Source organism: Pelmatolapia mariae, linkage group LG10_11 (genome assembly GCF_036321145.2).
Source record: "Pelmatolapia mariae isolate MD_Pm_ZW linkage group LG10_11, Pm_UMD_F_2, whole genome shotgun sequence".
Classification (NCBI taxonomy): domain Eukaryota; kingdom Metazoa; phylum Chordata; class Actinopteri; order Cichliformes; family Cichlidae; genus Pelmatolapia; species Pelmatolapia mariae.
The window spans coordinates 60,871,284-60,884,598 of NC_086236.1; the positions used below are offsets into that span (position 1 = coordinate 60,871,284).

At 45.9% G+C, this 13,315-nt stretch overlaps 1 protein-coding gene across 4 annotated transcripts in view; it reads left to right on the forward strand.

The window, feature by feature from the left end:
- Positions 1–6,933: 6,933 nt before the first annotated feature.
- Positions 6,934–13,315, forward strand: part of pou2f2b (POU class 2 homeobox 2b) — a 45,399-nt gene continuing 39,017 nt past the window's right edge. For all 4 annotated transcript variants that reach the window (XM_063485905.1, XM_063485907.1, XM_063485910.1 and 1 more), the window contains exon 1: positions 6,934–7,243. In XM_063485905.1, the coding sequence (XP_063341975.1) occupies positions 7,144–7,243 (100 nt within the window). In that variant the 5' untranslated portion in view covers positions 6,934–7,143. The remainder of the gene's footprint in view (positions 7,244–13,315) is intronic.

A 13,315-nucleotide genomic window follows, 5' to 3' on the forward strand; every position in this document is an offset into this window, starting at 1 on the left:
TCAGCTCATAAGGAAATAAAACTGAGGATGGGATTGTTTCATTTTTTTTCTCAGAGACTGACAAAATCATTAATCGATTATCTAAATTGGTGCCAATTAATTTTCTGCCCACTGACTAACTGATTGATCAAGCGGTCGTCGCAGCTCCGCTAATGAATTTCAGATTTATCTCTCACAAATTGGGACTCTGGCTCCTCGTGTTCATCCAAATGCGTCTATAAAATTAGAGCAGATACAGGCCTACTCAGTGATGAATTTCACTGTCAAAGACAAATTCGAAATAAATCTCTCACTGTGGACTTCGAGCGTGTGTCGCACTCTGATAATTTCCACAATATCCTCTGCAGCCCCCAGGGGCAGATTTTTTTTCCTGTTATTTCTCTCTCCATCCTCTCCTGTTTGTTTCTATCCCTGTAAAATGCTGGTTGCTTTACTGAAATACTGCAGTGCTTTATCTGCCCTCTTTTCCCTCCCTTTAGTCCGCTCTCCCTCCTTTTTTTTTCTTTTTTCCTCCCTTCTCTAACCTCCCCATCCCGCAACCCAGCCCTTTAGTTGTTGTTGAAGATGGTGGGGGGTGGAGAGGGTAAGTGTAAGGGTGGGGTAATGGGTGAGGCAGAGAGGGGAGGGGGTGGGAGCAGAAGCAGCCGAGACCCAATGACGTGGGTGCGACATGTAACCGTGGCGCAGGAGAGGAAATCAATACATGAAAGGATGAGGAGCACTGGGGTGGATTACCGTCTGGGGCCCTGGCTACTGGAGGGATGCAGGGAGATGGAGGGGGTGTAGATGAGGCCTGGGGGGTTGGATTGTGTGTGTGTGTGTGTGTCTGTGTGTGGAGAAGAAGGAGGGGTGGAGAGGGCGAGAGGCCAGATTGTCCAGTACCCTCTCTCCTGTATCCCCTCCCCTGACCAAGCACTGCTTGAATCTTGACCCATCCCATCAACCCTCCCTTGGCTTCTAAACACCGCTCAGTGCCGGTAGGCTGCCAAAGGTGGACCTTCAGCTCTCCACACACACTCATACACACATGCAGGTGCTGTGGACTCTATAATGTGGAGTGAATACACTGCAGCCACTGTGTGTTAACTCTGCCGATAACCCTACACTATCTGTGTGGGGCATAATCGGCTGATATTACCAGTGTAAATTAAAGAGCCCCAGCGAGGCTGTGTGTGTGTGTGTGTGTGCGCATGCGTGTATGTGTATACATTTATGTGCCTGTGTGCATGTAAGTTTTCAGCAGGGGGCTTCCACAGCCCTGCCACAAACCCAGATAATAAATATCTATTATAAATATCATTATTATTGGGCCAATCTCCCCCAATAACTGAGCCTCTGTGAAAGATGGCATGAGGGACCGAGCTGGATATTGGCAATATATCAGCATTGATTATTGAGAGTGCTGACAGAGAGAGGGAGGCAAAGTTAATAAAAACTAATAAAAAAGACAAGGAATACAGAAAGAACACGGGCTTTAGCTGGATCAGCTGCTTGTTCGCTCGAGGAAAGCGAGAACGGAAGGCGGAGGGCTGGAGATTGTGGTGTACAGTCATCGTTTGTGTGAGGCTGTGTGTATTTTCTGCTTCAACATATGTGTATCTGTGTACGTGAGCGTGCGTGTGAAGTTTTACCATTCTCATTTGGGAATTTTTTTCGTGTGTGTGTGACTTTGACTTGTGCACACACACACAGCTCACTTCTTCTTCTTCTTCCACACCTGTATGTGTGTATCTTCTTGGATTGATTGAATCTTGGTTGCATGTGAACTCTGCAGTTAGGATCCAAAGCCTGCACCACATCTTGCCTTCCCACACACTGGCACTAACCAAGATCCACAAACAATACCTGCCCACCCACTCGCCAACACACGCACTGACAAAGACACCAAGAAAACAAACCTCATAAAAGCCCATGCATCATATCCATATTATCTTGACAAATCTATACATCATGTCAGAGCATGGCATTATGTGAATATTACATTTTGCCATCTGTTATTGATGTGTGTGTGCACGGAGAGGATATGAGAGGAGTGTGTTGACGCCTCGCGCTGCCCGGATGAGACGGGACAAGGCGACAGTGAGAGAGAGAGAGAGCGTTGTCCATTCTAATAGGGCCTTGTTAGGCCGCTGACAGAGCCAGTAACGCCACCGTTGGCCTCCTATTGATTCCCAACCGACGCCGTTATTGATGAGTGAGAATTTAATTCGACCAGCTCGTTTGTCAACATGACATCACCATTTAACTACGACCGTGACATGGCCGCGAACACCCTCGGATGAGCCGGGGTCACACACGCGGAGCGGCGTGTGAGGACAAACACACACACATCCCATCTGATCAGTACAAACCGTTTCACCGAGGAAAAGGGTTTGGGGTTTTTTTGTGGTTAGAACTTTTCTTCTGCTTCATCATTTATAACAAAAACTAAAAAAATCATGTTCAATATTCAAACTCTGTTTCTAGCCAGTCAAATCAATCATTCAAAATGAAGAACAGGCAATTACCAAGAGTGCAATAAACAATATGACTAATGAATGGTCCGTGTTGTGACTAATGTGTAGCCTAAGGATACTTTGGCTTTTTCTGATTGGATACATTTTTCATGCCACATCCTGACCTACAGCACATGACACAGAAAACATTTTGTGGAGAGAAATTGAACAAATTGCTTTCTATGAATAAATCTGCTTGTGACTACTGTAGGTGGGGAAAACTACGTGAGCCAGAGTATCAGCTGCAAACAAACTGATTTGTGTTAAAGAAGAAAGGAAAAAGAACTTTAAATAGATTATAAGAATATTTTTTATTTCCTTCATTTGATCTATTAGTTTGATATTTTGTCTTTTCATTGGAGATGTTGTCTAACTGAATCCAATAATATTTAATAAGTTTTGAAAAGAGTGATTCAGGAGGTTTTTTTTTTAAATAATTCACTCATTAAATAATTGTGGGGAGTAGCTGTGATGAACAGAGAAGTGCGTTTACCTATTAACAGTGTGTTTTCTCCATTAGCAGTAGCTTATAAATTTATTTGACGACATATATCAATATTGTGGCATCATGACGAGTTCATATATGTGTATGATTTTTAGCAAATGTAAGTACAGCGCAGACATTATGTAATGCAGAAAAACCTGCAAATCCAGTGCAGTACACTGCAAGCAGAAGTCTCATTTATTTTGTAATTTGAAGGGAAGAAAAACTTTCTGGAAGATGTGAAGCACACAAATTACAAAAGATACACATTTATACTTTTTTTGGTTATTAAAAACAATCATTCGGCAGTTAAATCTCAATCCCTAAACTTTATGTTTAGTTCCTGCTTTCCAATATTACATCCATTACAGTATTTGTCCCTGAAAAAAAATAGAAGCAAAGCAAGAGAGAGAGACAATTTTGGAAGAGCATTTTTCAATACAGCAGGGCAAAGATACAGCCCAGAAAACAATGGAACCAGCTATATATCTCTGTATGGATTGGGAGGCTTGATAGGGAGGGAGGTGGACAATCAGGACCATGGGCTTCAATGAAAGCGGTCCAGCAGGGGTTATTGGCTGGAGCGGCCCCTCAGGGGAGCTTGCTCTCCCTATCTCTTTCTCTCTCTTTGGGGTTGTGGGTCTCACCACGTCCCTTGGGGACTGAAACTGTAGAGCCCACCTCGCTGCGGGGGCCCTATAGGCACCAAGCAAGAAACACACGGAGGGGGCAGTTTGCAGAATTCAGGTGGTCAGTCCCAGACAGATGGCCAGGTAGCGAAGCCTCTGTATTCTGTGCTTATTTTACCTGTCAAACAGTTTGCACCTGTGTAGACATGATGAGGGAAAATAACTTTAATAGAGGGAAAAATCGAAATTCTGCACATGCCTGAATTTGTGTGAAAGACGGTCAGCGAGAGGACACGAGAGTTTGTTTCTTCCCTTTAAAGTTTTCAGCGTCTGCTGCAGAATAAGGAGATCCGCTCATCTGAATACCTGAAATCCACGCAGGTGTTTTGACGGCGGTGTGTTTTTATATGTGTGACTGCCTCATTGATAGTTTTCTGTGTCTTTGTGGCCGCGTCAGGAGGAAGAAAAAGAAGAGTTTGGTAAGAAGAGCGCATGGAGGACAAATGGATGGATGCTGTATGTGTTAGCACCCCTCCTCCTCCCTCCTCACCCCCTCATCCTCCTCACCCCTCCAACACCATCTTATTTTCCCCTCCTTCAATCTCACACACCCTCCCTCCATCCCTCTCTTCCACAGACGCGCACAACCACACTACATTCTACAAGAAATAATTGCTTTTGTCTGGAAGGAGTGCGGGGAGGAGGGAAAGGGGGCGCGCATGGCTCCCTTTGTGGAGAGAAGGGGGTCTTTGAAGGACAACTAGTCACTTCGCCCTTCCCTCCTTCTTTCCTCCTCTCTCTTCTTGCTGCCTCACCTCCCATCTCCTCCTTCCCTCTCATTACCCTGCCACCTTATTCCTCTTTCTCAGTTTTCCACTTTTCTACTTCTCCCCTTCCTCCTTTTCCTTACTCCCCATGTCTCCCGTTCTTCTCTATCTTCCCTCTCCTCCTCTCCCTCATTGGATCTGCGGATGTCATCTGTCATATGTGAAGCAGAGGGAGAAGGACAATAAAACCAGGTTGTCTACTACAGAGGATGACACATTTTTCATAATTAGGAATATGCCAGTTTTAGTGTGCGGCTCACATTTCTTGGCAATATGGCTGTCTGCTGATGACTGAGTAAATGACAAGTCTGGTGATGATGGGAAAGTAATTTATTGCACGTGCAGTTTCCATTAAAACGGGCCTAATCGCCCACAGCATTAAGTGAGCAGGCATAAACAGTCCTGCGGGATGAGGCTCTCAGGCCCAACAGGAGCAAGAGCTCGCTCATTCCTATCGATTTGCCCGTATTGACTGCAATGTTTAACGTATAGATTTTTCTATTTAAAAATCCATATCGACAATAATCTGGCGTGTAAGCGTGCGGCGTTGACTGATGTTGGCCTGTAATTGACAGCATGTAACATGTCGGGAGCCCGGGAGTGGGAGAGGGCAGAAAGGAGGCCGGCATGCGTGGAAGAAGGGCTGCTGGTGATCACCTTTGTAATGGAGGAGCTCGTCCCCTGACACCTGGGCTCTCTTGTTCTTTATTTTTATTGTTGCTCTTGTTGTTGTCATTTGTATCCTGCCTGCAAACTCAAATGCAAGCACTTATGCATGCACATGCTGCTCTTATCTCACTGAGTTTATAGCCTGCACTGTGTTTTCAGTCTGCTTCATATTTTCTCATGCCTGGAACAGCAGTGGTCGCTCTTGTCTTTCTGTCTATCTGAATAATGATAGACCCTCCTCCGCTCAGGAGGGCTTATTAAACGCAGCAGTGATGAGATGACTTAATTGCCTGCATGCTGGGTATCCTGGCAGGTATTAGCACTAAGCACCTATAGGTATCCATGGATTCTCTTATCGGGTCTTCATCCCTACCCAAGGAGGCCAGCAGTAATGCACTGATCACCATTGGCATCATTATAGCCGGTATTATTAAGAGGGGGGAAAAATCCAGAAATCAATACAGGATACCTTTTGCAGCGGTAGTGAAAACGAGGGAGATGGGGTGGTTGGTGGGGGTGGCGGTGGTGGGTGGGTGGGAGGCAGGAGGGAGGGATTGAGGGATGGAGGGAGGTGCGGGGGTGGGGTGGTGGTGATGTGTGAGTAGTAGCGGGTCCTCTCTCGCCTCAATGTTGCGGCCAGCCTAGTGGCAGATCGCTACAATCCTGGAGGGAGCCGGGTCGAATGAGCTGTTGGGGTTCCCAAATAATATCGGGGACAAACAGACAGACAAAAACAGACACACAGACGGATGGACGGAGATAGGCAAGTGTTCCGATAAAACGCGACACCATAATTCGGATTTCAGTAGATACGCTTTCTTATTTCCGTTTGGGGTTTTTTTTCGGTTTTTAGTCTGATTTTTTAAATTATTTATTTACACGCTGTATTTATTTATTTGTTTATCTATCGATTGATTGCGTTTTAATTACTGCCTTGTGACAGAGAGCGAGGGAGGAGGAGCGTCAGGGCCAAGCGCGCGCGCGCGTTGTGTTCGTGTGTATATGTGTGTGCGCGCGTGTGTGTTTGTGTCCGTTCAGCCTTTTTTTGTCCCACTTGTTTATTTGGAAGCCTTTAATGAAGCTGTTTTAATTTAAAGAAGAAGAAAAAAAACGCGCGAGCCGCCGCTTTTTGCCCACGCGGATGAATGTCTTACGTGTAGCCTTCATGCAAAGGGAAGAAGAGAAGGAGCGCGTGCAGCTAGAGACCAAATACAGTATAGACCAAACCAAATAGTGCAGAAATCCAAATAAGACTTTCTAACTCTGCTGGCCTTGTTTTTTCCACTGTCGAGCGCGTTGATATGCGTCCTTGTTGTGCTGTTTTAAACTGCAAAGCGAATACCAAAGCCAAGCCCGGCCGGTGATGCTACAGGAATAGGCTAGCGACTGTTCTCATGCCTCCTCACACCTACAGGAAACGTTAACTGGTGAGGAGCGAGAGAGGAGTGTGGGGGGATAAAATAAGCTCCCGGGCCTCTATGTTTACTCAAGGAAAACGATATAGCAGAGCAAAGGTAACAGAGAGACGCAGGTGCATCGACGACAGACAGGTGACACGCAGACTTGTGTGTTTTTATTATTATTATCAAAGCTTACTTACAATAGGCCTGCAATTGTAACACAACTTTTCCTGTAGCCTGTAGAAGTGAGCTCTGATCTCCGTTCTGTCCGTCTGTGTGTTGGTCTGGACTGTAAGATAACTGCTGCACTCAAGGGACCATCCTACATAAATATATATATATATATATATATATATATATATATATATATATATATCTAAATATAAATACTATGTTCTATGCACATTTACACCAAAACAAAAGCCGAGCACCAGTCTACAGATGTAAATAAAGTGCGCAGCTGGGGCTACATGTGTACACACCTAACGGCGAATGTTCTGAGCTCTCCATACCAAATATTGTCCAAAAGCTGTCTGCCAGAGAAACGGACGAAAGTGCAGGAGCTTCAGAGGACGACAGAGCTTGTTACAGTACATCTGACAGATTATTTGCATCAAAACAACAAGCCGGAGGAAGATCATGTTTGTTCCTTTGCCGGTGCCGTTCGTGTTTCAGAGAGCTACCCCTGACCTCAACGCCTGGCGTCTCAAATCCCCTCTGGCTCTCCGCTCCAACTCCGGTAAGACATTTTTTCTCTTCTCCCTGCTACACCTCCTCCATGTCGGCCAAGACGCGGAGACCCGCCCCGCCTGCCTCGCTCGGTGCCGATGCACTTGCAGCGGGCAGAGCTGGCGGCGCACACACCCACTTGCACACGCACACACACACACACACACACACACACCTCGAGCTCCTTCTGAGGGCTTGAACACAGTCCTCCGCACTTGCGGGGCGGCTGTTAAAAATCAGAGAAGCTGTCCCGGGCGCTTTGCTTTGTCCAGACTGATTGAAAATGAATTGCGTAAAATGTCCAGTTTCTTTTCGCTTTCCGTTCTGTGAAACGATGCGCCACTGCTCCACCCGTTTGTTGCTTAATTTCCACGCCGCCCGTGTGTTCCTATTTCCGAGTAGGCTATTTTTTCTCTCCCCGTCTCCGTCACCGTCCTTCCCCTCTTCTCCACTGCCTGCGCCTGAGCCTCAGCCTCCGACTCTCCCCAACTAGACTCTCGGCAGGCAGGGAATATTCATGCCAACTTATCGATCCTGCGGAGATCGATTCCTGGGCCGGTGGAAGCAGAGAGAGGGGGAGATAGAAGGAGAGAGTAGGTGCACGGAGGAGTAACAACATACGAGAGGAGGCAATGGAAACGCTGTTTTCCACTCGTTTTTATTCCAAAGCCAACTGTTTAGTGTTTGTGGTTTATTCATACAGACTAAATAACTTGTTAGTGGGTCGACTTTGAGCTCGAAGAACCTTACTGATTCTCCTGACTCAGATTTTGCTCAGACTTCCATCCAGCTTAGCTGGCAAGGATCGCATCTTTGTAAACACCACTAGAAATGGACTTGGAGTGATTGCATCTCTCTGTCCCATTGCTTGGGCTGCTCCACGGTTGAGAGCAGACTAGCAGAGGGAGTGTGGAGTCAGGGAAAGGGGGGAGGGGGGGAGGGGGGGACGCCGTCTGCGTTTCGTCTGCGCTGAAGTGGAAGAAAAGGATGCATGGTGGGAGCAGCCAGTCCGGCTTCAGTGTGTTGCTGTGAGAAAGCTCTTGCTCAGTCTAGCATCCACTGTTTCTTAGACATGCAACAGCTACTTAGCTCTTTACCGGCTTAACATCTTTGCTTGCCCTGCAGTCCTGTGAGGATTGCATTGTTTTGGGAAGTGATGCAAAAGGAGGAAAATTAGGTGAAACATTAGTCATTAACTATTGCATACACATAGACAAACTTGTGTGAAAAGCTGGGTTAAATGTGTCTCATGTGCACCTTGGCCAGTGGGTGAGCTCTTACAGGCCCAGTCCCCTGCTCTCTCCTCATTTCCAGATCAGTTCAAGCCCATTTGATTTGTGAGGCGCCAGGCTTCACCCTTTACTCCACATACTCTGTCAACGGTGCACAGTGTGTGACAGTGAAGGGATAGGTGATAGAGGGGGAGAGAAAAAGAGCGTAGAGGGATGAAAGGGACCTGTTACCTGCCATATCTCTAGAGAGATACATAGAGAAGAGAGGGGAGAGCGGTTGGATGGTGGAAGTGGCAAAGGAGAGGGGGACTGGGGAGGAGGAGTTTTTTCGGTCTCCACACGTTGAAAAATGGCGAATGTCACAACGAGATAAAAAAAAATGTGGAAAGAGAGCGAGAGAGAAGTGGGTGAAAGTACGAACAGATGACAGAGTGAAAAACGAGGAGGGAGAGGAAAACCCAGTTTGAGCTCGAGAGGTGAGAGTAAACCGAGGATGAGCCATTATGTTGCAGTGTCCCAGGCCAGGGCCGGCATCTGAATAAGCAGGCAATCTGATGGGATGTGTACACAGGCTGCTGAATTCCTTAGATGGCAGGATAACGTGATTCACAGTCCTCTGCTGATTTTATTCCAGGTTGATAACATAGCGCGAGGTGCTGTCCTTTCTGAACTCAGAGGGTTTGTTGCCAGGGGAGCGCTGGGTCAGTTCAGCATCTGAGGTCTAAAGCAGGAGTTGCTTCTTCACCGTATATCAGCAAACAACAGGAATGATTTAATCTGAAAGTATTAAAGATGTCTTGATGCGTGCTCAATCATCCAGGTAAGGAAATCCCAAAAAGTTGATTCTGTTTACTCATCCAAGTGATGAGAGTGAAGAAATGCCTCTCACACTGAAAACGCCACATCCACATGTACAGAATCAACTTTTTGGGATATTAAAGATGCTAGGATTGAGTGGACACGCCCACAGAAGAGTGCTTTCACTTAGCCAACAAAGAGCCTTTAATACTGTCACACACACACACACACACACACACACAGACGCACACAATGCTTTCTGGGTAGTTGTAGGGCTCTTGACTCAAGCTCTCAGTTAACTTGTCTCTTTGACTGGTGGCAGCTCCTTGACTCCTTTGCGTTAGAGCCTTTTGTGGGGTCAAAGGTCACGGCGGGAGTGTTAGACTCAGCCCCACCTGACCCTTTTTAGCCCCCTGTGTTTTGATTCTCTTTCATGTTACAACAGGCCTCGAGCACTCATGCACAACCCCTGTGGGGGCTCACACACACACAGACACACACACTCACTGTCATGAAACAGACAGACCATCATATACAGTACCATAAAACAAGCACGCTAGGCTGTTTGCACCTGGACAGCAAGCTGCTGTAACTGATCCAGGTTTTGTTCTATTTTTAATGGCATTGTGTCTGTCGAGGTACAGGTCATGGCCACTGCTGTGTGAACTCTTTGTGTGTATACGTGTGTATGTGTAGTAAAGTGGTTTGTGAAGCCATCAGCATTAACTGGTATATGAAAGTTTAATGGGACATGGAGGAGAAACCGCAGGTTTCCCACACAGTGCAGGGCTTGGTATGATATGATATAATATGATATGATGGGACATCAAGAAGACTGGAGACTGCCTTTCTCTCTCTCTCTCTCTCTCTCACACACACACACACACACCTGGATTCAGTTCATCTCAGCTATGCACCTTCTGTCACACACCATTAGCCACCATCTTCTACCATATACTCTCTAACTCTCTCTCTCTCTCTTTCACACACACACAAACACACACATGTGCACTTACAGTACGATCACACACGCTCCTCCGGTTTTAGCAGCTCGTGAGCTGTTTTAGTTCTGCCTCTGCATTTCAGACTGAGTAACATTTAACTATACACTTATTGATATTTGTTTTCCTCATAACATTTCCTGCCCGTGTACTGTAGGGCCGGTCTGATGTTATTATTTCCTTCAGTGTATTCCAATAAAATGTTCAGTCTTAATCCATTAATCAACATGTCCACAGCTCTGCGTCTGCGCTCGCTGCCAACTTTTAAGACATTTCTACATGTGTACAACGTCGCGCTGGCACGTCCTCGACTGCATGATGTAAGACCGTGCATGTGCTTACCCATTTGCTCTGTGTGTGACAGAGCGAGCGTGTGTGTGTGTGGGTGTGCAAGAGCATGAGCACACGTGCAAACTAGTGTGTGTAGATATAGATCGGTTTGTGGAGGGGAGCGTGCAAGTCGCAGTGTTAACATGATTGCAAATGACAAAATGTCAACCTGGGTTTGTTAGCAACATAATGGGGAATCAATAGACACGAGAAAGATGTCAATACTACATGCTTTATTGCATTAAGCTACCTCTCTCCTTCTCTGTAGGCCTCTCTCTCCTCTTCTTTTCCCTTTACCTCCCACTCTCTGCTCTCTGTCACAATACAATTCTCTCCCTCTCTCTCCTCTGCTCCCCTCTCCCCCTGGTAGTAGAATTAGATTGCAGTATATGAGCCAGCCACAGGGTTCTGAATGCTGCAGGCTGATGGCAAAATGCTCCAGGAGCTAATGGGCTGTTGGGCTCATCTATTTACGTATATTAAGCTCACATAGACGACCACAACAAAATCTGACAATGTGACGAGGCCCGAAGGAGGAGCAGCAGTGACGTCTTCTGTTTAACTGATGCATTTACGTAACGAGACAAACATACAAGTTATCGTAGGACACTTTTAAAATCATACGCTCTGTAACTGTGTGCTGTGGGTGACCTTTAAAATATATAGCACTGGGAATTAAGGCTTTTTTATGGTTTTGGATTAATCCAAGCAAATCCAGTCTATAAAGATTATTAGCAGGGTGCTGCTGTGTTATTCGTGTTACAGTGGGGTTTAATAATTCCTTTTAATCCTATTAACTGTTTACCTTTTTATTGGATTTGCTCAGGTGTGCATATGCGCCAGTAGGTTGTATTTATATAAAGCATGTGGATGTGTTTGTGTGTGTGTGTGTGCGCGCGCACTGATGTGTTTATATTACTTGAGACTAATGTAGTATTAATGCTGATGAGGTCCCACAGCTCATTAGCAGCAGGGAGTGGTATTGAGTTTCTCCCGGGGAACAGGAGCGACCGGGACATACACACATCCGCTGTAAATTCTTAACAACCATTAGCGTATTGATAACCATTATCATGCACACATATATATACACACACACATTCACCAAACAATGACCTTTAAAGACATTGCTTTTAAATATGCATACTCCAGCACACAGGAGGACACGCCACGAAACTCATGCAAACATATTCATCTGAACAGCACTTAGAGGCCATCCATTATTCTCCAATGTGTTCACACAGACACGGACTCACACTCAGACAAATGATTTTGTGCAATTGGTCACCGTGTCCGCTGAAATACAGCCTAGCATTAGTCCTAACCAGGGGCTGGGTGAGCAGGCCACTTAATCAGACCTGGAGACCTTAATAACAGAGAGAACACACACAGAGAGGGATAGATGGAGTGTGTGTGTGTGTGTGTGTGTGTGTGTGTGTGTGTGTGTGTGTGTGTGTGAGAGAGAGAGAGAGAGAGAGAGAGAAAGCAGCTAATCAACACATCAGCAGGAATAAATACAAACCAGCTGATTCCATCCTAGATATTGATTTACACTTCCTTCTGTGTTTTCTAGTTGCCTCTCCTTATCACTCCTCCAATAGCACACAGGCAATGTACATACCGAGAACTCAGCCATACTTGACCTCTACATGGGGGACATCCTCCTCTGAGTATGTGTGGATGCTCAGTCAGTGGTGGCCTGGCTGTGATCAGCGTCGGAGTGGTCATCGCCACAAGCCGCCAATCAAACTAGGCAGTCAAAACGCGCCTCTGAACGTCTGCTGTCTATACACTTGATTAGCTGATCTGGCGAGATTTTTCAAAGTGATTTATTCAGACATCAGAGTAAAATCTCTCTACATTCCCCTGCTTGCTGGGACACGAGCATGCTGTTTCTTTGTGGCTATGCGCGGGTTCCGTCTGGATACTTTATTTGCTGAGATGACAGCAGTCTCATTTCCAAACCAACAATGTGTTTTTTACTGGCCGCTGTCTTTTTTGTTGTTGATTGCCGCCGGCTGTCACCTCTGCCACCCTGCTCATGTGCCAGTACATTTAGATAATAAAAAAGACCAATAAAACCCAGAGGTTTGATTGGGTGTCTCCCCTTAGCCCAGCAGAGCTGACGACTAAATCAGGGGTCCTTCTCTCCATTTCATTTAGCTGATAAGATTTATGGTAATGAAGGGTTCCTATTAACCTCTGGGGTTCCACTGCTGTCCTTCAGACTGAGGGTGGATGGAGAGTGCTTACCGATCAGGATAAGGCTGCGAACATATCTGCTATAAGCAATGTCACATCATTGCAAAAGCATCCTCTGGAGTGTGCGTGCACACACACACACACACACACACTCATGCATACACGTACTCTTCAAGAGCACCTCAGCCCTTTGAGAGAGCTGAATGCATGTTTAATCTCTTGTCTCTCTTTATTCCTTCTGAGCATTTTTCCTTTTCTTTATCCTCCCCATCCTTTCTGCTCTCCATCCTTTTCCCTGCAGGAGATTTTGTTCTGAAATTAATCTGTTGTACTCCCAACACCTCTTGTCCCTTTTACCCCCCTGTGCAACATCTCTCTTTTAGAACTGCACAGTCACGTTTTTTTTATTGTTTGCTGAAAATACTCCAGAATTACAAACAATTGTGACTAATGATTTTAAATTTTACATTAGATATACGGGGGGGGGGGGGGGATCTTAAACATCGTCTGGGTGTTGCT